Below are 24,679 nucleotides of genomic sequence, written 5' to 3'. Positions count from 1 at the left end.
AATTACCTCATGATGTCTTTCTCAAGGCTTTTACTTGAAGGGCAGGAAGCTGAGGGGCTACAGGCTGGCAGAGAGATGATTATACAATGAAAGACTGGCACTTATTCATATTCCTCGGCCACCTCCAAGGTAAGGAAAGCACAAAAAACACAAACCCAGAGAGCTTCAGCTATTGGGTGGTATAGAAATGTAATAAGTATATAAATAATCCCATGATAATTTCTCCAAAATGTTCTTCACAAGTGAATTTCTTTTCAAAAGACATCTCTTTTCTATCAAAAGGAGAATGGTTGAGAAAAAGTGGGAGAAATTTTTGACACAGCACTAGTTCCAGGAACAAAATGTTTGAGCTCACTCATATCTCTTAGGGGCATGTCTCCTGGCTGTCTCTAGAGACAGCATTGGTGGAGCAGAGGCAGCAGAATTCCTCAGGCTTCAATGGATGTCTCAATGGACAGCCAATGAAGTACAAGGCTAAGTGAAGTTTACCACTGAAAGTTTGGCTGGTTGATGAAGGTGTAGCAAGGAAGGTGGGGAGAACCCCACCGGCATAAAGAAGCAGGACAGTTGAGTATCTCACTGAAGTGGTAATGCACTGAGCATGCCCAACACTTCTCTGACAAGAACAGGCTGGGGTGATACTTTTGCCTCTACAAAGAGCCCTCTCTGTAGTGGAAATGAGCAATGCAGCCTATGTTCATGTCAACCTAGGCCCCATCTACATGGAGATGCTTTCTGAGGCAATTCAGTTTAAAACCAGATTTTCATAACTTTGGATTTCCTCCCCCCACCCCCGTGGCATACATGTCAAGCAAATGCAGTGTATAACCTGGGGAAAAAACGCCGTCACCAGGCAAACCACATAATTTCGTGCATATGTGGGTGGAGCCTCGCAAATGAACAACACATCATCAACAAGTATCAGGCAAAGGAGAGAATCGGAAAGGCGGGATGGGGGGAAGTAAGTTTGATTGAAGCCAATGTGATTTACTTCCGAGCAGATGTGTTGTACAGAGGCTATCCATGCAGATTTTTAAAAAAGTCATCCCCAAAGCAATTTCCAGTTCCAATTCCGCACCCCTCTCTCCTGCGTTGAGTAAGTGCAGTTGAAAACAATGTGATTTACTTCTGAGGAGATGCAAAAACCTCTTGGTCAGGTGAGGGTGGACTTGATCTGTTACAGTGGCACTTATTTCACATGCCAGTAAGGTAATGCTCAAGATCTTGCAAGGTAGACTCCAGCGATTCATGGAACGAGAATTGCCAGATGTACAAGCTGGGTTTAGAAAAGGCAGAGGAACTGGAGACCAAATTGCCAATATCCGCTGGATAATGGAGAAAGCCAGGGAGTTTCAGAAAAACATCTATTTCTGTTTTATTGACTATTCTAAAGCCTTTGACTGTGTAGATCATCACAAATTGTGGCAAGTTCTTGGTGGTATGGGGATACCAAGTCATCTTGTCTGCATCCTGAGGAATCTGTATAACGACCAAGTAGCAACGGTAAGAACAGACCACGGAACAACGGACTGGTTTAAGATTGGGAAAGGAGTACGGCAGGGTTGTATACTCTCACCCTACCTATTCAACCTGTACGCAGAACACATCATGCGACGTGCTGGGCTTGATGAAGCCAAGGCTGGAGTTAAAATCGCTGGAAGAAACATTAACAATCTCCGATATGCAGATGATACCACTTTGATGGCTGAAAGCGAGGAGGAGCTGAGGAACCTCATGACGAAGGTGAAAGAAGAAAGTGCAAAAGCTGGGTTGCAGTTAAACCTCAAAAAACCCAAGATTATGGCAACCAGCTTGACTGATCACTGGCAAATAGAGGGAGAAAACACGGAGGCAGTGACAGACTTTGTCTTTCTAGGCGCAAAGATTACTGCAGACGCTGACTGCAGCCAGGAAATCAGAAGACATTTACTTCTTCGGAGGACAGCAATGACAAATCTTGATAGAATAGTTAAAAGCAGAGACATCACATGGACAACAAAGGTCCGCATAGTTAAAGCAATGGTATTCCCCATAGTAACCTATGGCTGAGAGAGCTGGACCATAAGGAAGGCTGAGCGAAGGAAGATAGATGCTTTTGAACTGTGGTGTTGGAGGAAATTCTGAGAGTGCCTTGGACTGCAAGAAGATCAAACCAGTCCATACTCCAGGAAATACAGCCAGACTGCTCACTTGAGGGAATGATCTTAAAGGCAAAAGTGAAGTACTTTGGCCACATAATGAGAAGACAGGATACCCTGGAGAAGATGCTGATGCTAGGGAAAGTGGAAGGCCAAAGGAAGAGGGGCCGACCAAGGGCAAGATGGATGGATGATATTCTGGAGGTGACGGACTTGACCTTGGGGGAGCTGGGGGTGGCGACAGCCAAATAAACAACAGGGGCCGACAAGAAGCTCTGGCGTGGGCTGGTCCATGAAGTCACGAAGAGTCAGAAGCGACTGACCGAATAAACAACAAAGCTGAGCAGAGGAAGCTGCTCCAGCTGGTGAAGGAGCTATACAAGCAAGCAAGCTCCCAGAGCAATCAGAGCGAGCAAACAGGGAGAGCAAACAGGAGTTCAGCAGGGTTCAAAGGGGAGGCCCCTAACATTTTTTAAAAAAATCTTTTTCTTGTAACACCCACTTCCACACCAGTGGGATTCTGTTGTTAACCTCCAGTGAATAGAGGACAAAGCACAGGCTATCCCAGTACAATCAGAAAGCTAGAAACATAAAGTGAATAGAGACTATGGAAGGACAAGACTCTCCAGTGGTAGTGACCTGCAAGGTGTATGCAGTGTTTATTTTCTTGCCTGAGATCAACATGGCCTACACATGAAACAAGTGCAAGTTGATCACGCTGCTCGAAGAAAAAGTAAGAGGACTGGAGGGGCGACTGTCGACCCTCCAGGGAATAAGAGAACATGAAGAGTTCTTGGACAGAATGGTGGAACTGCAGCAGCAAAGTGAAGAACAGAAGCTAGAAGAGCAACAGCAAGCTGAGGCAGAAGAGGAAAATCCTGAGGTGAGGAAAAATGAAGATGATACTTCTTGGAAAAGGCTGACAGTTAGGAGCAGAAAAACTAGAAGCCACTCTACACCAGTGGAAGCAGTCGAGCTTATACAATACAGTGCAGTATTGGCTTCACTTCTTGTCCAGCTTTGTTGCTGATGTTTCCCCAATCGCATCTTCTCTTGCACGTGTTTCCATGTCCTAAAACACCCGGTTTATCATCGTTGTGCCCTGGTGGTCTGCGTTGTTTCCACAGAGCCCTAATCGCATTATTCTCTTGATGGCTGGGTGGAGTCTTTTTAGAGTGGGTTGAGTCAGCTTACCCCGTCTGGTTTCCCGCCTCCTCCTCTTTCCGATTCCCCCCTCCCTCGCCCCCTCTGCCCTGCTGAAGCTTCCCGCTCCGGCCAGTCTCTTCCTTGCCTTCCCAGCCCTTTTGTTTTGCTTTAGAGAAGGGGCGAAAAATCAAAGCACTGTGTTTGGAGCATCCCCTTGCCCCTTTAAACCTTCCTTGTTGCCCCTGAAACGGGTGCTTATGGGTGCATCTTTTCATCTCTGCCTGGCTGCTCCCTCCAGGATAATCTTCCCCCTCTCCTTCACACAACTTCAGTGTTCCCGCCTCCTTGGCCATGTTTCCAGGACAACAGAAGGAGAAGCTAATGAAGAGTATGGGATTTTTTAAAAGGCTTTCCCCTTCTCCCCCCTTTCTCCTTTCCCCTGAAAATCCAGATGCACCTGCATTTCAGGAGCAAGCCTCAGTGAGCACAACGGGAGTTACTTCCAAGTAGACACACAAATGCTTGTGCTGGGAAGTGGGAGGGAGAACACAAAGAGGGAAACCAGCCCCCATTTTAACTCAGAGGACCTACTTGACCACAATGGGAGTTACTTCTGACAAGACAGTAATGGGTTTGTTGTGGGAAAGAGAGCGAAACCAGCCCCCATTTTAATGCTCAGGATCTCTGTTTGGAAGCTGTGAAGGAATTATGTCCTAAGGCAATGGACCGAAGCCTTGAGATCTTGCTTAATTGCGTTTAAGGAAGTGTGCTTAAAAGTGTGCCATTTCAACTGAGGGAGAATCTCTGTAAGTTCTGATGTGGGCATTCAAAGGCAAGCCTCATTTAGAACAATGGGAGTTACTTCTGAGGAGACACTAATGGGTTTGTTGTGGGAAAGAGAGTAGTAAAGACAAAGACAGGAACCAGCCCCCATTGTAACCCGCAGGTTGTCTATAACGAAGCTGTGAAGTACTTTCTTCCTAAGGCAATTCATCGGAGCCTCGAGATCCAGCTTGGTCGCTTGATCACACTTAAGGAATTGGGCTTTAATGTGTGCCATTTCAATTGAGGGGGGATCTCATCCTCATCCACCACAATGACAGTTACTTCTGAGGAGACACTAATGGGTTTGTTGTGGGAAAGAGACCAAAACCAGCCCTCATTTTAATGCACAGGATCTCTATATGGAAACTGTGTGAATGAGTTATGTCCTAAGGCAATGGACTGGAGCCTCGAGATCGCACTTAATCGCATTTAAGGAATTGAAGGCTTTGATATGTGCCATGTCATTTGAGAGGCTTCTCTGTCATTTCTGTGGTCATTGAGAGGGCAAGCCTCGTTCAGCACAATGGGAGAAAACACCCCTTGACTGGGGTCATGGGCTGTGTTCTAGTGCTTATTGTCAATGATGTTTTAAAAGTTGGCCCCTCAGCATCCTGCTCCAAAATGGCGATGAAACTTCCTGGAAAACAGGGAGGGAAAAGGTTGGGTCACTGAGGTCAGAGCGACACACCCACAAAGGCTGGGCTACATGCCCCATGGGCAGGACTATGATACTGAAGCCAGTGCAGTTGTGGAAACAGGTCAGTAATGGAGACGAAGTAAGCTGGAAAAGTCAGACTATAACCAGTCCCAGAAGAAGGGTTTTTTCCGCATAAAGCTGTGGGACTGGTGCTGAATGGCCATGACATCATGGAAACACCGAGACCTCACTGAGCAGCCAGGTTGGCGTAAATTGCTGGTGGAAGCACAACCCAGGTCTGTTTTAGCCTCGAGCTGTGCCAAGACAATGTATTTTCTTTGAAGGTTTGATTATTTCACCCTGTAGCCACACAAGGAAATGCTGCTACTTCCTTTGCCAAATTTATGTGTGTATAACTTCTACCCTCTAGGATGTGACTGGAGGCATAGGGGGAATGCATTTAAGTCTGTGCCCCATGGCATATTGTGCAACAGTGCACTTGTGTTGTGTGTGTGTGTGTGTGTGTGGGATTTGCAAATTGATGAATTCTTACTTGTTTTTAAATATATATTGTGCTTGGTGTGGGTGGATTCTATCCTTAATACAAATCCTTCTCAATTTATGCTGCTGCAGTTATTTAAGATGATGATGATTTATAATATTGATATATCACTCCACATTTATACAGGTTCCAAAAAAATAAAAGATAAAAGGAATAAAACACCATATTAAAAGTTTTAAAAAACGCAATACCAATAAAAACCATGGCTGGTCAATTGAGGAAGGTTTGATGAATTAAAGATGTCTTCAGCAGGCGCTAAAAACAACACAGTGTTGGCGCCTGTATGATCTCCAGAGGCAGGCAGTTCCACAGAAAGGGAGCCTCCATGCTGAAGGCTGTACTCCAGGTGGACTCCAATCGGGCCTTAGGTCCATGCGGAACCACCAGGAGCATCCCATCTGGTGACATTAGTGACCTGGCAAGTTGATAAGGGAGAAGTATTCTCTCTCAAGTATCCTGGTCCCAAGTTGTTTATGGCTTTATACACAAGTAGCAAAACCTTAAACCTGGCCCAGTAGCAAATGGGCAGCCAGTACAGTTCACTCAGCAAAGGAGATACATGCTGAAAGGGGGCAACTCGTGGCAACAGCTGAGCTGCTGCATTCTGCACTAGCTCCAGCTTCCTTAAGGACCACTCCACATAGATGATGATGATGACTGATAGAATACACACTGGCGTTGATTTCTTTCTTGCATGTACCAAATACTTCGTGTGCTTGTAAATAAAGCTTGTTTGCTAGCTTGCTTGCTTAGGCCAAAGATCCTCTATGTGCTTTTTTTTAAGGCATGCTTTTTAGTTTTCTTGCTTGATGGCCTTTTTCCTCTGTAGCCTCCCTCCCTGACAAAATTGATCTTGGTTTAAAACCTTTCCTTTCTTGGTACTCTTCATATAAGTATGCTTAAGGAAAGCAGGGGCGGGGATAATGCCTGTGTCCTCCCATCTTGTGTTTTGTAACCCTTTCTTTCCTTTGGGTTTGTGCAAATTAATGTCCTAGGACATGTGTTTCTTGCTTGCTTAATTCCTCTTGTTAAATGTCTACAGGCATTTTTGCCTTGCTATGCCAAACATTTTTTTAAAGCTGTGCTCTCTCAACGGGGGAATACGTATTCACTGTGTTAGTGTGCCATGGGGTCTAACCCAAACTCTCTCTCGCAATCATTGTCTCTGAGATGCCTGATGCCTCAGTGTGCCTATGGGTGAAATGGGTTTCTTCCCTCCCCATCTTTGCTTTAAATCTTGGAGAAGTGGGTTCTGTCACAAATTCCTTTCTCTGGGTTGTTACTGTGGAGAAATGAACAGGGGAGCTGGGAGAGGTTACATGTATGTTTTGTCTTGTGTCTCTCCTCCATTTTGTTTTCCTTAGGTAATACATTGGAAACTGGATAAAGTGTGAACATGTGGCTTTAAAAATCCTTTATTTCCTTTGGGTTCGGCAAATGAATATCTTAGGGCATGTATTTCATGCTAAATTCCTCCTGTGTAATGTTTAAAGGCATTTTGGGCTTGCTGAGCCACACTTTTTTTAAAGGCTTACTCTTTGTTGGCTCACAGTGCTAGGATGCTGCAATGATCTGACCCAAACTCTCTCTCTCTCTTGCAATAATTGACTCTGTTATTTGCCTGCTGCCTCAGTGTGTCTATATGTGAAATGGGTTTCTTCCTCTCCCACCCCCTTCTTCAATTCTGGGAGAATTGGGTTGTATAGCAAAATAGGTGTAGTTGGCTCTGCCATGGTGACACCATAGCTCCACCTCTTGTGACCCTGTGGCCCCGCCTCCAGGGACCCACCTCTCCCTACCAGTCAGATTGGCCACCAGCCGCCACTGTGTAATTGCAGCTCTGGTGCCAACAAAGAGAGTACATCTTGGTCACCATGTGCACCCCTAGGGTGAAGGGAACGTTCTGTGGCCCCAACACCAGCATGTGATGGCAGGCTGTGTTGGTGGAGAAGGTGAAAGAGACCCAGGAGAAGAGGCAAGTGCAACCCACACCACATGAGAAGTCTAAACACCGATCTATAATAGTTGTATTTCATTATATAACTTTTCATTATAAGAAGGGGAATAATGTGAAACACTGAAGGACTGAGCAAGAAATGGATGCCAGTTAATCAGTTTTCCCTAAGGGGAATGGTACACTGGATTGAAATGCCTGCCTCCCATAACTACTACAAGAGAAAGCAAGACACATAGAACACAACCGGGCAAATACAGAGGGGATGGGTAGTGCATGTGTGCACACAACCACGAGACAAAAAGAATGAAAGTTAGATTTACTGTTGTCCAGGGAATAATCAGTTGAAATTCAGCACTCGAATTGCAAAGCAAGAAATTTCAGGAGAAAAGCTGTGAAATATTAATGAATAATGTATCATCATTGTTAAGTTCTTCTTTATGTAATATAAAATGAAAAATGGTACTCACTTGTAGGCCCAAACAACAAGAGGCTGTTTATTGAGGAACAGACTGACAATGAACTAAATAGGAAAATGGAAGTAATCACAAGCGCAAGCTAAAGGGGTGGAGTCTAAGCTCCAACCCATAATAACGGTAGACAATATTTAACTCCATAGTTTCCAATTACTACATTTCTCCCCCTTCAGTTCACAACTTGGGCATAGTCCTTCAGATAATCAGGAGCCCTTCGCTCTCTCACTGGATAACGCTTTTCCTCAGAAGTAGGCTCTAGCTCCTGAGATATCTGTCCATCACTAGTGTCTCTGACTTGATGATCGATAGTTTTTGTTAATGGACCCCCTTGACTAAACTCAGGATTTTCAATTACTTCCCTGGGCTCTACTGCTGGTGTAAACTCATTACCCTCAGCTGACTGCTCTGGTTCTTCTGGTGTGTTTGTCCATATGCAGATGGCATCTTGATGTCACCTGACTACTCGACCCTCTGAAATGGCCACTTTGAATGATAAAGGTCCCGTTTGTTCTTAGATCCTGCCTGGAATCCATCGAGGCTGGTGGGTACTGAAGCTTTTTGTAAAGACTGGATCCTGTACCCTAAAGATTCTCTCTTTGGCATAACAGTCATGTAGGCATTTTTGACTGGTCTGTTTTCTCTGCATTTCTCCCTTCATGTCAGGAAAAAGTAAATCCAGATAAGTCCTCATCCTCCTTCACATCAGCAGTTAGGAAGGACTCATGCCTGTGGTGGTTTGAGGTGTGGTCCTGTATTTCAAGAGAAAGTGAGCCAATTTTACTTCTAAACTTCCCATAGTCATTTCCCTCATCCTGTCTTTAAAAGTCCTCACCGCTCTTTCCGCCAGACCATTGGAAGCTGTGGGTGATAAGGTGAGGTCTGAATACGTTTTATCCCATTTTTGTTGAGGAACTCTTTAAATTCATGACCATTTGCATGGCTGCCTTTACTGTGATAGGCTATGTGAATACTTACGTAGCCTATCACGGCTGACTGCAAGGACGCAAATGGCGGCTGCTATGATGGCCGCCATTTGTGGCTGCAGCAACCCGGCCGCAGCTGGAACTCCAGCTGTGGCCAGCCCCGGCTGGCGGCTCCGTGGAGGCACCACGGAGCAGACCCAGCCGGGGAGGATTCCAGGGGGAGGGATGGAGCACCTCCCCCCCCACCGCGGATTGCCCGGTGCGGAGCCAGGTAAGACTTTTGTACATCCCTATCTATGAGGATCAAAAACTTCTTCCCTAAATAGGGGCCCACATAGTCTATGTTTAAATGAAACCAAGGCTGCCCTGACCATTCCCATGGGTGCAAGGGTGCCTGTACTGGAGTCTGCTGATGCAGTTGCCATTGGGAGCAGTGCTCCTTCCAGGTCTTCATCCAAGTGTGGCCACCAGGCATAGCTATGAGCTAGAGCTTTCATCTGGGAACTTCCAGGATGGACCTCATGTAATTCCCTCAGCACTTTTTGTTGTCCTTGGGGCGGGAGGGGTATCACAACTCCTGTGCCACTTATGATGCAGCCATCCTGTATGCTCAGTTCTGTACTCCTTGTCCAGACGGAATGAAATTCTTCTCCTGGATTTTGTTTTGGCCATCCCTGTAAGATCTAGTGTATTACCCTCGACAGTACAGGATCTTGTTGAGTCCAACTCCTGGTCTGGAATGCCTTCATGGGGTTCTGCTCCAGATGCTCTTAACAAAGACTTTCCCAGGGCACTCTTTAGAAGGGGCCAATTCTGGAAGTGGTAATCTGCTGAGAGAATCCACATTTCCATACTGAGTGCCTGCCTTGTAGAGGAACTTGTACTTATAATGCTTTATTCTCTTTAAATAGTCCCACGAAGGGTTTGTGGTCTGTTATGATGGTGAAGGGCTTCCCATACAGATACTGATAAAAATTTCTTTATGCCAAATATAATAGCTTGGCTTTCCTTTTCCAACTGAGAATAGGCCCATTCTGCTTTATTTAGTGTCCTGGAGGCATAATCGATAGGCCATTGTTCTGCTGGATCTATTTTATGGGATAGAACGGCCCCTAGTCCATAAGATGAAGCATCACAGGACAGAATTAACTTGTTTGGTGGGGTCAAAATTCTGCAGATTTGTGTATCATCTTAGACTCTTGGAAAGACCCTCTTTGTCTATCTCCCCAGTGCCATGGTGTTCCTTTTCTTAACAGGTGGTGTAAAGGTTCTAACCATTATCATTGATTGGGAGGAATCGATGATAATAATTCAACATCCCTAGGTGTGCCTGAAGTTCTGATGTATTTTGTGGGGCTGGTGCCTTTTCAATTGAAACTACTTTGTCTGCCATGGTATGAATTCCCTCCTTATCCATCTTAAAACCTACATACTGAACTTCGGGCTTCATAAAAAAGCATTATGTTTTGTTTTGAATGTATCCTTGCTTCTTCCAGTCTCTGAAATACTGTCTTGAGGGTTGAGAGATGGTCTTGATCACTTTTGCCTTTGATGAGAATATCATCAATCCTCACCACCACTCCTGGGATCTCCTTTAAGAAGTTTTCTATGGTCCTTTGGAATATGCCTGGCGCTGATGAAACTCCATAAGGCAATCTGTTGTACTGGTATAATCCTTTGTGCATATTAATTGTGGTGAACTTCTTGCAGTCCTCCTCCAGTTCCATCTGTTGGTACGCCTGGGACATGTCCAACTTGCTAAAATGTAGGGCTCCTCCAAGCATGGCTAGCAAGTCCTCAGTTCTTTGGATGGGATAACTGTCTAGTTTAGAAACTTAATTAATTGTGATTTATAGTCCCCACAGATGCAGATGTTCCCATCAGACTTACCCACAGGTACTATAGGTGTTGCCCATTCAGAAAATTGTACAGGGGAAATGATGCCCTCTTGTTCCACACTGTCCAATTCTGATTCGGTTCTCTCTCTGAGAGCATAGGGCACTGCTCGGGCTTTATAATACTTACGCTAGCTGCCCTCCTGGATATAAATCCTGGCCTTTATTCCTTTCACTGTACCTAACCCCTCTTGGAATATTTTAGGGTGTGCCCCCAGAATTTTGTGTAGGTCTAATCATTTCTGTACCTCAGCCTTGCGGATTTGGTCCCGGTCTAGTCTCAGTACCTTCAGCGATGTTCTACCAAACAAGCTTGGCTTTTCTCCCTTTACTACTACAGCCTCTAAGCCTTTATGCTGTCCTTTCCTTTGTATGTGACTGGAATGCTTACTGATCCTAGGACTGGGATATTTTCCCCAGTATAAGTCCTTAATTTCACTTTTGTCTTGGCCAGTGTACTCAGGCCTCCTTTACATTGTTGATAAGTCTCTTCACTGACTAATATAACAGATGCACCAGTATCAATTCCCATGCTTACTAGATGCTTATTGAACTGTACAGTTACTTTATGAGACTCCACTTTTTTTTCCATTACACAGTAAACAGTGTGGACCTCTTCATCTCCTTCCTCTCCCCAGTCCTCTTGTACATGGTAAGCTTTTGTTTCCTTGCCTGTCCTTTAGCCTGACTTGGTTGTGCAGCCTGATAACACCCTTTGCGACTTCTTGCTAAATGCCCAGTTTTTCTGCATTTATAGCATTCGGACGTTCTGTGTCTGCAAACAGAGGATGAATGCATTCCTCCACACCAAAAACACTTCTTCAGATCTCCAAGCCTCTGTTGTGGGCTGTACGCCTGGTTTATAGACTCATGTTGAGTGTCTTTATTTTCAAGATGCAAATCCTGTACACTTTTCACTGCTGCTTCCATGGCTGTTGCTACTTCTACAGCTTTATCCCAGGTCAGCTTCCCATCAGCCAGTAAATGCTTCTGCATTTTAATATCACCAACTCCACACAGAAATCTATCTCTCAGCATCTCCTCAATAGTATTTCCAAAAGAACATTGTTCCATAAGCTTTTTGAAATCAGCTATATACTCAATATATAGATTCCCTTTCCTTCCTCTTCCTATTATGGAATTTGAAACGTTCCACAATTATGCTTGGCCTTGGAAGATCAGACAAAATCTTTTGTAACTCTGCCAAACTTTTATCCCCCGGCTTTTGAGGGTGCACTAAACTTCTTAAAAGGGAGTAAGTTTTACTGCCACAAACACTGAGGAATATCGCCTTTTGTTTGTCTTCTTCAGTGATTTCATTAGCACGAAAATAGTGGCCTAGTCTTTCCACATATTGTTGCCATTCTTCTGTTTCTGGGTTAAATTCCTCTATTTTTCCATAAACTGGCATGATCTGATTTTTCTCATCACCACTGTTAAGTTCTCCATTACGCAGTATAAAATGAAACAGAGTGCTCACTTGCAGGCCCAAACAACAAGAGGCTATTTATTGAGGAACAACCAACTCTGAACTAAATAGGAAAATGAAAGTAATCACAAACACAAGCTGAAGGGGTGGAGTCTAAACTCTAACCCATAATAACTGGAGACAATATTTAACTCTATAATTTCCCATTACTACTATCATCATGTCTAAACATGATGTAATACAAATTATGCAAAATGCACATTTATTTTTCCCCAAATTCATAAGGGGGGGAAGGCATGTTGGACTGAAGTGCCTGCCTCCAATAACTGCAAGACAAAGCAAGACACACACTGCAGGAATTATAAAGACCACCATACAAGTCTGCCCAGTTCTTAAGATCTTCTGGGGAGTCCCTTCTTTTGAGACCTCCACCTTCAGAGGCATGTTTCATGGTGACATGAGAGAGGGCCTTTTCAGTGGCTGCTCCCAGGCTGTGGAACTCCCTCCCAAAGGAGGCTAGGGTCACTCCCTCACTGCTGCCCCTCTGCCAACAGTCAAAGACTGCTTTATTCAAGAAGGCCTTTGGCCTGTAACTTGTTCAATTGGGTTGGGTGCTATTTTTATTCTGTAAAAAATGTTATGTTTTTATTGTGTTTTAATGTATTGTTTTATAATTTTAATCAATTTTAATTCTGCCTGTAAGTCGCCTTGAGTGCCATTTTTTGGTAGAAAGGCAGGGGACAAATCAAATAAAGGAATGAAGGAATTTCGGGAGAAAAGCTGGGAAACAACAACAACAAATATATTGATGTAGTGCAAAATGTAGTGCAAAATACTAGGAATGAAAGGAGAACACAACCAAAATGGATTGGGAATAAATAAGAGTTTTCCAAATTCCTAAAGGGAATAAACTAAGGTTTGATGAACTGCCTGCCTCACAAGAAAAACCAAGGCAAGACACAGACAAAAGACAAATATAGATATAATACCAACATAATTGACACACATGCACATGCACACACAAAACTGCAGGAACTAAATTCAAACAAAGTATTTAATTTCTTTTCCCTAACTGGGGGAGGGGAAGGTAGATTCACTGTCCAATTCTACATGAACACACACACATAGAATAACAGAGAATGACTGAGAAAGTCAGTCAATGACCTGACAAAACTTGAAGCCACCTGACCACACCCCACCTAACAAAAAAACCTCTCGCTTACTATTTGCTTGTTACAGAGTGAACAAACTGAGAAAAATGGGAGGAAGAGAAAATATATATCAGAACTCGATCCCCCCACCACAAAGCACAGCGATTGGTAGGGATGTACGAAAGTGACTTACCTGTTCGCGGATTATGTTTATGGTGGGGGAGGAGGCGTTCCGTCCCTCCCTCTGGAATCTTCGACGGGGGGGAGGCGCTCCGTTCCTCCCCCCCAGAATCCTCGAACAGCCGGCTGTGCTCCACGGCAGCTCCGCGGAGCAGCCGGCCAGGCCCAGCCCAGCCCAGAGCCGTCCGCAGCTGGATTTCCGGCCGCGGAGGGTTCTGGGTAAAAAACAAAAAACAAAACCCATGTACGCAAATGGCGGTGGCTACGGCCGCCGCCATTTGCGTTCCTTCTTTTTGGCCGTCTTAATCTACGTAAATATTTACGTAGACTATGATGGCAAAAATCAAGGGGAACGCAAATAGCGTAGCGGGCGCTATTTGCGTCCCTTTTCGATTCCCCATTTTAGCCTACATAAATCTTTATGTAGGCCAAAACGGCGAATCAAAAGGGGACGCAAATAGCGCCCGCTACGCTATTTGCGTTCCCCTTTCTTTTCACCGCCATAGTCTACATAAATATTTACATAGACTAAGACGGCCAAAAAGAAGGAACGCATATGGCAGCGCCCGTAGCCGTCGCCATTTGCGTACGCGGGTGTGTGTGTTTTTTTAAACCCACCCAGCCATGATAGGCTACATAAATCTTTACATAGCCTATCACGTTTTTTTTTTTTTTTTTACCAAGACTGGAAATGGTGGCGGCGGCAGCCGGTCGGAAGACCAGCCACCGAAGCCACTGCCGGAGCCGCCGCCGCCGCCCAGAAGATCCGCCCCAGGTAAGTCTCGTCGGGGATCCGCAGGGGGGCGGGGGGGTGGCAGGCCATTCCAACACAGATTTCGGGGGTGTGAATGCACTGGCATTCGGCCTCACCAAGATCCGTGGCGGAATTCTCTGCCATCCCTAGCGATTGGTGCCCCAGTAAAACATGCTCTAAGATTAAAAGATGGAGCCTTCAGTCATTCAACTGTACTCCATCCCCCATCCCCCCTCATCATTGTTTTAGAAAAATGAAACCAAAATACACTATTTGGAGAGGAGCAAAATGCAAAACCATGGAGTTTATCTTAGTAAAAAGATTGTTTTGTTTTCCCAGATAAAGTCCTAGAAGAAATTAAAAAAGTTATTGGGTCTGCTCAGCCAAGGATTGAACACAGAACAAAAATGCCATACACAGATGCAGTTATCCATGAAATTCAGAGATTTGCTGCTATTGTCCCAACAAATTTACCGCACGCAACCACAACGGATGTTACTCTTAAAGGCTACTTCATTCCAAAGGTGATCAGTTTGATTTAATTGCATTGTTAGCTTTTTCATCTCCGCTCAGCTGCTTATGACCGATCTATTTATTACATTATGACATTTTAAGCAAACTATGTTCAGAAGATGTAGATCATCAGTTTCAGTCAGATAAACATGTCTAAATCCTATTGATTTGTTTCATATCTTTGACTTAAAGATTTTGAAATGTCAGCATTTTACTGTCTGAGGAACTCAAAGCCTATCTCCCCTACATTGGAATTCTCATATCAGTATTTGGAGTGGATTTTTACATTTTCTTTTCAGGATTATACCATTTCCATGTGCTTAATGGGCCATATTCATTTTTAATTCACACTTTGCTTTGGCTTGGCAGGGAACTTACATCATTCCATTGCTGTCCTCTGTGCTGCATGATGAATCTCAATGGGAGAAGCCACATAAATTCTATCCGGAGCATTTTCTTGACTCTGAAGGAAAGTTTGTAAAGAGAGATGCGTTCATGCCTTTCTCTGCAGGTAACATACTGATTGTTTTAAAATATTCATATCCCATCCTTTGGCCTAGAAACAGGCCTCCAAGGTGGCTGACAATGTGAGCATGAGTATATAACAACAGACAATGGTGAGTTATGAATGTTCTGGGAGCTGGGGGATGATGATAGAAGATGTCCACTTCTCAGACTTTAGATGTTGCTACTGCTCCTGGAGTCCTAGCTGTTTCAATAATCACAACTGTTTGACATCTTTAATGCATATTTGCATGTATCCAATATGAGCTTCATTAATAGGCCATCCTAAGAACATTGACTTGGATGAAACTCATTATTTCTCTCTCCCTTTTTTTTAAGGTTTGGAGCAATGTGTCATGAAAAAGCAGTATGAAAAGTTCTTAAGGAGCTAATAAACTCAGTTTCTCTGCTATCTCTCTGTTGTTGTAGGTCGGAGAATATGTGCAGGTGAGACCCTTGCCAAAATGGAGCTCTTCCTATTCTTTACAAGCCTCCTGCAGAGATTCACCTTCCAGCCAGCCCCCGGAACAGCTGAAGACTTGGACCTTACCCCTGGAATTGGGTTTGCAGCACCTCCAATGCCCTACAACATGTGTGTTCTGCCACATTCATAAGACTCAAGGTGCTGCATTGCTTAGCCTCCATCTGGGCATCTGTGAGCTTTTCTGTACGCTGTTGCCCTGCAAGGACATTTAGGTGTAACAATGCCTTGGTGGAATTGGCTCAACCTTTGTCACAAATCTTAAGTATCCCATGAGCCATTCTGCCGAGTCCTATAAACCTAGTATTGAGAAACAGCTTAGCTTAAAAATTGGACCTCAGTCCCATTTGCTGCATAAATAACAACCAACAAAACCGGTTTCTTGTATTCACACATTATAGATGTTTTCAAACCACAGCTCAACTACTGATTATGTCCAAGTGGGATCCAGTGACAGAGTATTTGAGATGAAGAGAACAGTCATTTTATCCGCCATGTAGACAAAAACCCTCTATAATTTCCATTAGTTAATGTTTTGTACGCCACTCTTTCTCAAGGGACTTTTTCACAAGTCAGTTTCACAACGGGAGTGTTTCACAAATAAGTAATGCACTTGGATCTTCTTACCCCATTTACTAGCTGTCTAATGTATTTGAGCATCAATACTGCCTTAACTTTGATATTACCTCCTAAGAAATACATATAAGACCATTCACTGCTATGGAACAAAGTACAATGTTGAGCTTTCAGGCAGCATTGGGATGGAGATTAAATTTGCTTCTGCTTGCTAACTCCAGCAGTTGAAAACCAAGCCTGTGCCTATTTTAGAGGACCTCAGCCCTTACAAGTTCTGTATCTTATTTACGATAATGTGTGACAGAATATTGAAATGGGTTATATAAAATTCCTACATGTTGGTTGCATTAGATGCTGCCATATATTAAACAGCAGGACTAATTTACTTCTACAACACCTAGAAACACTTTGGCATATTTTTTGGTTGCACACAGCTACAAGTGGGAAAAATTAAAAATCTCAGAATGTTCCTGTTGTATAGGTAGAGGGAATGACTGTAAGACTCAGCAGGCCTCAAACACAACTGTCCTTTATTTATCACACACAGAACTGGACACTTAGCAGAAGCTCCACCCACTGTTGCTACTCCTAGCTGTACAGGAGCTACCAAGGTTCAAAACAATAACCAAGGGCACGTTTCCACACTATTGGCTTCGCTTTGTTTGCCACTTTGTTGCGATGTTTCCCCAATCGCATCTGCTCCTTTTCCAATTTCCACAGCCCTTAAAGTCTCGGCTTATCATCGCTGTAGCCTGAGGCCCTGTGCTGTTTCCACTGAGCTCTAATCGAATTATTTTCTTGATGGCTGAGTGGAGTCTGGCTTGGGTCTGATTACCTCATCAGTGTTCCCACCTCCTCTGCGGTGCTTCCAGGACAACAGAAGGAAAAGCTAGTGGAGGAGTGCCAAATTTTTAAAGAGGAATCAGCTTTGCTGTGAAGAGAGGCTTCCCCCGTCTCTCCCCCCCCATCTCCTTTCCCCTGAAAGTCCAGAGAAACCTGCATTTCAGGAGCAAGCCTCATTGAGCACAATGGGAGTTACTTCTGAGTAGACACACATATGCTTCTGCTGAGAAAAGGGGGGGAGAACTCAAAGAGGGAAACCAGCCCCCATTTTAACCCAGAGGACCTCATTGACCACAATGGGAGTTACTTCTGAGGAGACACTAATGGGTTAGTTGTAGGAAAGAGAGTAGTAAACACAAAGACAGAAAGCAGCCCCCATTGTAACCCGCAGGTTATCTATAACAAAGCTGTGAAGTGCTTTCTTCCGAAGGCAATTCATCAGAGCCTCAAGATCCTGCTTGGTTGCTTGATCGCACTTAAGGAATTGGGCTTTAATGTGTGCCATTTCAATTGAGGGGGGATCTCTGTAAGTTCTGATGTGGGCATTCAAAGGCAAGTCTCATCGACCACAATGGAAGTTACTTCTGAGGAGATACTAATGGGTATGTTGCGGGAAAGAGACTGAAACCAGCCCCCATTTTAATGCACAGGTTCTCTATATGGAAGCTGTGAAGGAGTTATGTCCTAAGGCAATGGACCGGAGCCTCTAGGTCACACTTAATCGCATTAATGGAATTGTGGGCTTTGATATGTGCCATGTCGATTGATGGGCTTCTCTGTCATTTCTGTGGTCATTGACAGGGAAAGCCTCGTTCAGCACAATGGGAGAAAACACCCCTTGACTGGGGTCATGAGCTGTGTTCTAGTGCTTATTTTCAATGATGTTGTAAAAGTTGGTCCCACGGCATCCTGCTCCAAAACAGCGATGAAACTTCTGGAAAACAGGGAGGGAAAGGTTTGGGTCACTGAGGTCAGAGCGACACCCCACAAAGGCTGGGCTACATGCCCCATGGGCAGGACTATGATAACGGACCCAGTGCAGTTGTGGAAACAGGTCAGTAATAGAGACGAAGTAAGCTGGAAAAGTCAGACTATAAGCAGTCTCAGAAGAAGTGTTTTTTCCCCACTATATATCTGTTCTTAGGAAAGATAACAATTTTAAAATAAAAGATCCAAAAAGCAATAGACGAATATCAATAAACCAATAAAAGGCAGAGGCAGCAGATGGAATAATGTAAAAACAAGGGATTCAGCTACTATAAATTTCAACCCAGCAGGTTAAATGACTGCCTAGGTGAAACAACTTTTGACTTGTTTTGACAAGCCGGGAGAGAAAGAGCCAAACAGACCTATCAAGCAAAGGGCTAGATGTGGCTGATCTTGTCTGATCTTGGAAGCTAAGCAGGGTCAACCCTGGTTAGTACTTGGATGGGAGACCGCCTGGGAATCAGGCTTCCTGCACGGAGCAGGGGATTGGACTCGATGGTCTTGTAAGCCCCTTCCAACCCTATGATTCTATGATCTGTCAAAGCCTATGATCTGTCAAAGAACTTTGAATTGTGCCTGTAAACCAATACTGCTGTTCCAATGTGAGTATAATATGCTCTAATAAATGAGTACCCACTGAATGAGCAAGTTCGTGTAATTGTGAATGATTGTATGGATGGGGTCATGATGTTATGAGGAGGGTGAGTGAAGGCTTGACTTAGCCTTGGCTTACTGTTGTTGTATAAAGTGTCAGTATAGTCCTTTTGGGATAGTCCTATTTGGAATTGCTGAGATTGTGTTGTGTATTATTATTTCATTTCTATACCGCCCAATTGCCAAAGCTCTCTGGGCCGTTCACAAAAATTACAAACCACAAATACAAATGTAAGATAATAAAAACGTACTATATAATTGTTAACATACAAAATTTAAAATAATTTAAACAGCTCAAATAGTTACAATATGTTTTAATTCATTTATTATGGTCACAGACCAGTGAAGTCAATATAAAACATAAAACAGTTAAAATTAGTACAGTAACAAAATACAATTTAGGAGATTCCTTCTCTCAAGCAAGTAACAACAACTTTTTCCTAGTTTGCATTAAAATCATAAAAACCTGGCAACCCTTCCAGTGACCCAAGAAAACGCATCTCGGAAACAAGTGGATACCAAAGTGGTGGAGCTACTTCCTGGGAAGGCTGTTAAGAGTGGGGAAAGCAGCCTTTCTCTGTATTGCCTATAGAAGTTACAATATAGGAGAATGTGTTCAGCCAATTCTGTTCCTCCAGCACCACAGGGACATGTCTGTTCACGAACCGGGACCTTACTAAATCATTCATTTAATAGTGCCGATGGCAGCACATTGAAATAGGCAAGAGTAAAAGCTCTCCTATACTTTGGAATGGTTAATGTGTACAGATATGGAGCTGCAGTAGTTCCATAATTTTAAAAATTATTATATTTGTTGGACTCAATGGCCTTGTAGGCCCCTTCCAACCCTACTATTCTATGATTCTATGATATTTAGTATAGAGTAATGAAGAACAAGCTTTATTTGCAGAAGTTCTCAGATACTATAGATCTAAGTCTGTCAGTCTTTGAACAACAAGAAATTGGGCCTTCTCAAGCCCATAACTGCCCACAGCTTCCTCAGAGAAGCCTAGCCTATGTAATTCCTTCCCCCTCACTCTCATCCAGCAGGTAACATACAAATCTGAAAGCAGGAAGGAGAGAGAGAAAATATAACTCCCAAGAGGTTATTCCCCCAGGAGAACCCCCAAGCTACAAACCTGCTCCTTCGGGTGAGTGCCAAAACCTGACCTGAAACCGACTGAAATAGGTGCAGATAATCAGTCTCATCCAAGAAAGTCTGGAGCTTGCCCAGGAAAGGAACATTTGCCACTGGCCTAAAGTTGACAAGATGTTCTTGATCCAGGGAAGATTTCTTCAGGAGTGGTCTTATCACCGCCTCCTTCCCTCTCACAAGGTGGCATTAATCACCTCCCTGGTCTCTCTGGCTGTTCCCTCCCTGCCAGTTTTTATAAGCCAAGAGGAGCAAGGATCCAAAACGGAAGTGGTTGCTCAAACCTATCCAAACCTGTCTAAGCACACTGTCAACATCTTGACCTGCACCAATTGAATCTCATCCAATAAAACTGGACAAGACTGTGCACTGGATACCTCACTTGATTCACATGCTATAACACTGGAATTGAAGCCACAATGGATACAAGAAATGTTATCTTGGAAGTGCCTTGCAAGCATATCACAGCAGGCCTCTGATGGTTCCACTGTGTCCTCAGTGGCAGCATGGACAACCCTGAAAAGCTCCACTGGGCAGCACACAAAGGAATCCATACAGGCAGAGATATTTTTTTTGCTGCCTTCACTGTGCTTGGATATGCTTGAATATAGGCACTCACCAATGTTCAACTACATCTGCTGGGAGTTTTCCTCCATCTGAACTCAAGCCATCTCCTATTTTGTTTCATCGCTCTCTGCTCCAGGGATACCATGGAGCTGTACAAGCCCTACTGTGGAGAGGGCGCTCAGGAACAACCGTGTCAACTGGCCAGGCCATTTCTGCATTCCACAGGTTTTTCTGCATTCCACATTGACCAGGTTTTTGACAGGAGTGCCAGCCTTATCAGCTGGAAAACCCTGTAGAGCCCTCTGCAACCCATCTAGATCTATTAGCCTCTGGGAGGGGACCATCTTAATAGGTCCCCCACCCTTGTAGAGGGGAAAAGCCATTGTAAGTCTAAACCTCATCAGGCAGTGATCTGACCATGATAAAGGGACTGATGCAAAGCCCCCCATGTTCAGATCACTGTCAGGGTTGGATCTGACCCCATAGAGTCCCAGAGCAGCTCTGATTCTGAGGAGGAGATACAATCCATGGGAGAGGAACTCTCAAATTTCAGAGATGCAGCTGGAGGGGGAGCCCCCACCCCGCTCACATTTCTGGGAGCAACAGTGACACTGGCATGGAAAGGGAGGGACAACTTGAGCTTTTAGACGCAAGGCGCAGGCACAAGAGAGAAGTTGCGGGAGCCGAGCTCAGGTGCTCAGCCCGATTGGCTCAATGTCAACAGCTGTGCCCCGAGGCCCCATGGGAGAGGGGGAGACCCTCCCCTCCTACTCCTTCAGTTCAGAGAGTTGCCGCGCTTTTCCCCAAATGGAGACCAACTGACATCCTAACCCTTAGAAACCCCTGGTAGGCTGTTCCTTTGAATTTCCTCTGAGTCTCAGGCAATTAGCATCTGTAAGCTTCATTAGGCTGAATGGAATTAAAGCCTTGGAAAGCAACCCTTTTGTCTGAGTGTTGATTCTGGCTATTGGAGGATTCAGAAGGCAACAGGGGCAATCCTGACAATCACTTTCCCCATGACCAGCTGAAAAACCAGGGCTAAAGTGTGCCCTGCTACATGTGTTAGGCTAATGACATGTTGGGACAATCCCATGGTTGTCATGGAATCCATGAAATCCTGAGCCACCCCAGACAAGGTGTCCTCAGCATGAATGTTGATGTCCGCCAAAACCAGCAGCCTGGGAGACCTCAGCATCACATCTGAAACCACTTCTGTCAGCTCAGGTAGGGAGACCCTGGGTAGCAGGGTGGGCAGTACACTAGCAGAATCCCCAATCTGTCCTGCTGGCCCAACTCTTCAGACTAGTAGTCATATGGACAGGGAGCCTGGAGAGAGAGAATTCCAGACCATGGCAACCCCCTCTCCCCAGCCCTCAAGCCAACCCTGATGCTGAAGCAAGTACCCTGGTGGGCACAACTGGGAGAGACTAACTCCTCCCTATTCACCCAACCATGGCTCATTTATACATGCCAGATCAACTGCTTCATCCACTATTAGATCATGGATGAGGGAGATCTTACTATGCACTGATCTGGCATTTAAGAGCAGCATCCAGAGATGCAAGGACAGGCTGAAACCTGTGGGTGGAGGGGAGGGCTGGAAAACAGCACAGCCATTAACTGTCTGGGCTGTATTCCCCTTTCCTACTTGGCCCACCTCCCAAAACCATCTCCCAGGCACATAATCAGGCACCAATCCCCCCACCAAAGACTCTAAACAACCAAATTGGCCAAGGTGTTAGAGGGGTGGCCCTTGCCCTTGTATTCAGGTAAATGGGTGTTAATGTGACTGAGTGATGGTTTATGAGGTATAGGTGTGTAGTAGTGAGTGGGTATTGTATCAATTTGTTGTATTGAGTGAGTGGAAGGTTGGATAAGGATGGGCTTGGGCACAGGAGAGACTGATGGTGGCACAACTATTACTGTGACCACGGACTAAGGAAGATATGGTGCGGGGGGGGGGAGTATTGGTCATCAGAGAAGACAGGGGTATGAATACTTGCAGGTCATTCCTCCTTCTGATCTCCCCTCCATCTCTCAGATACCAGGCTGCTCAACTACCCAGCCCTCTAGTCTGGTGTGCTGTTGTGTAATGCCAACTCAGTTCATAATAAGATTGAACTCATTCATGATTGATTGTGGATAAGACAGCTGACCTGATGTATATTACTGTGACCTGGGTGGGTAAGCTGGGCGAGGTTGATCTGAACCAGAATTGCCCATTTCAGTACACAGTGCAGCATCAACTAAGACTGGAGTTCCATCTTGCTCCCCAGGAAACCTCTCCACTATGGGGTGGGCTTTGCAGCCCTGCGTCTGGTGTTGGACCAGAGAGACAGATGGTAATTGCTGTTGGTGTACCATCCACCTTGCTGCCCAACAGCTCCTCTGACTGAGTTGGTTGTAGTGATCTTGGTTGTAGCATTGGAGATCCTCCAGGACAATTGTTCTAGGGCATTTCAACATCCACGCCAAGGCTGCCTTCAGTGGTCCAGCTCAGGACTTCATAGCCTCCATGGCAATTGTGGGGCTGTCTCAATGTGTCATCACGTCAACACACAGTGCAGGACATATCCTTGATTTAATCCTTGCCCCTGGGGGTAAGAGGATGGTCTGACAGTGGTGGAAGTGTGGTTACAATAGCCCGACTGTCATGGTCAAACAATTTTCCAGTGAAGTTTTGTCTTGTGGCATCAGACCCCCTTTAAGTTGGTCCACCCCAAGAGATTTATGGATTCTGAGGGATTCCTAAATTCTCTCAAGGAGCTTCCAGTAACCCAGTAAACCCCATTACTTTTCTCCCTCTTCAAGATGAAAGTGAACCTCATGATTGTGTTGCCTTAATGTTTGGTATGCTCCAAATTTTCTTTCAACTGCAGCCTGAATCTGTGCACATTGCCCCACCTGCCAAGCCTACAACATAGGCAAGTCTGTAAAGGTGGCGCGTGGATACAGGGTTTGCCAGAAGGACCCTTCCTGTATTTGTAAATAGACTTCATTCAGATGCCAAAGCAGGCTGGCTATAAATACATTTTAGTAACTATTTGTTTTCTGGTTAAGTAAAGTTTAAGAAATGTTAAAAGAGTAAATAGAGTATTGAAAAACAAAAACTACAAAACTAAGTTCAGATACAAGACTAAAATAGATCAAGATTCTTCCAGTAGCTTTAATGGCCATGAGAGCTACCCCAAGCAGAGCTACCCCAAGCAGAGAACATGGACTAAGTCCTTATGAAATCATTACAAGAAACCTAATAAGAACACTCACTGCACCGCCCACTGTATCTGGTTTAAAATTAGCCCAAAGTGAAATAGTCAAATATTGTCGGGTATGCTGTCAGTAATTTTGTATGCTGTCAGTAATTTTTGTTCACAGGTTAAGAACGCACACCCGTCTGAACCAGTGAGCAAACAGTGTTACCCGTTTCAGGTCAGAAACTGAGCCTACATAAAGAAGCACCAAAGAAAATTTGCTTTAAAACTATGAGAAGACCATACCAGATACTACTGGTCTGCCACACTGCAGTCAAGCTAGCAAGAATTAACTCCTAGATACACGCTTCCCAGTGTAAACATGTGCCCGTACCAAGGCCAGCACCAGCTGATCCAGCCCCCAAAGTGATGACCTCAAAGGACAGAGACAGTGCTCTCAAATGGAGCGACCCAAGGCTGTCCAGCCCAGAAGGAGACAAAATTGCTGACCCAACTAGAGATTTCGGAATCCAGATCCACAGGACAAGTACCAGCAATCCTACACCTGAAGCAGACAAAAGCAAGACATGCAGACAGCTAATCCCAAGACCGTCAGATCTAGTAGAGACTCAAAAGACTTAGAAAATTTTATGCTTTTATGTGAACTGATGACTACAGGTTAGACAACTGAAGAAATTTTGCAATAACGTACTAACTGAACAAGCCAAATTTGGTCCAGACAACATGTTCCCTCATCCCACAATACCACAAGACTTTGTACGATATACTCCCAAAAGGAGGGAGCAGTTTTGGTTGTTTTTTGTTTTGTCATCATGTCCCAATATATGCTAGAAGAAGTTTGGACTTCACCTGTTTGGACTTCTCCTTGTTTGCACCCTAGTAACTACTTGGTAGTTCACTAATGCCATCAAAGGGCCATAATAATGCCCTGCCCCTCCGAAGAGACCAGTAAGGTTCCACCCTGCTGGCAGCGTTAGAAAAGTCCAGCAGCAAGCCTAATACTAGCTACCAGAAGACAAAAAAAGTCAAAGATGTGGACCAAGTGGACATGGGTGATCGCTATCGGTCGCATAACAACTGGCCTAGTAGCGTAAAAAAATCAAATACCGATATATAAAA

The 24,679-nt window shown here is 44.6% G+C and overlaps 1 protein-coding gene across 2 annotated transcripts in view; it reads left to right on the top strand.

Moving 5' to 3' along the window:
* The window catches only part of LOC146358874 (cytochrome P450 2K1-like), a 35,888-nt gene extending 17,268 nt beyond the window's left edge, over window positions 1-18,620 (top strand). For both annotated transcript variants that reach the window (XM_084822457.1, XM_084822468.1), the window contains 3 exons: window positions 14,410-14,594; window positions 14,953-15,094; window positions 15,517-18,620. In XM_084822457.1, the coding sequence (XP_084678583.1) occupies window positions 14,410-14,594; window positions 14,953-15,094; window positions 15,517-15,701 (512 nt within the window). In that variant the 3' untranslated portion in view covers window positions 15,702-18,620. The remainder of the gene's footprint in view (window positions 1-14,409; window positions 14,595-14,952; window positions 15,095-15,516) is intronic.
* Window positions 18,621-24,679: the final 6,059 nt, after the last annotated feature.

Source organism: Heloderma suspectum, chromosome 1, assembly GCF_057233095.1.
Source record: "Heloderma suspectum isolate Gila_16-S chromosome 1, 16-S_ref, whole genome shotgun sequence".
Taxonomy (NCBI): Eukaryota; Metazoa; Chordata; class Lepidosauria; order Squamata; family Helodermatidae; genus Heloderma; species Heloderma suspectum.
Note: the sequence above shows the minus strand (reverse complement) of the source record. Positions and strands in the feature narration are given on the sequence as shown.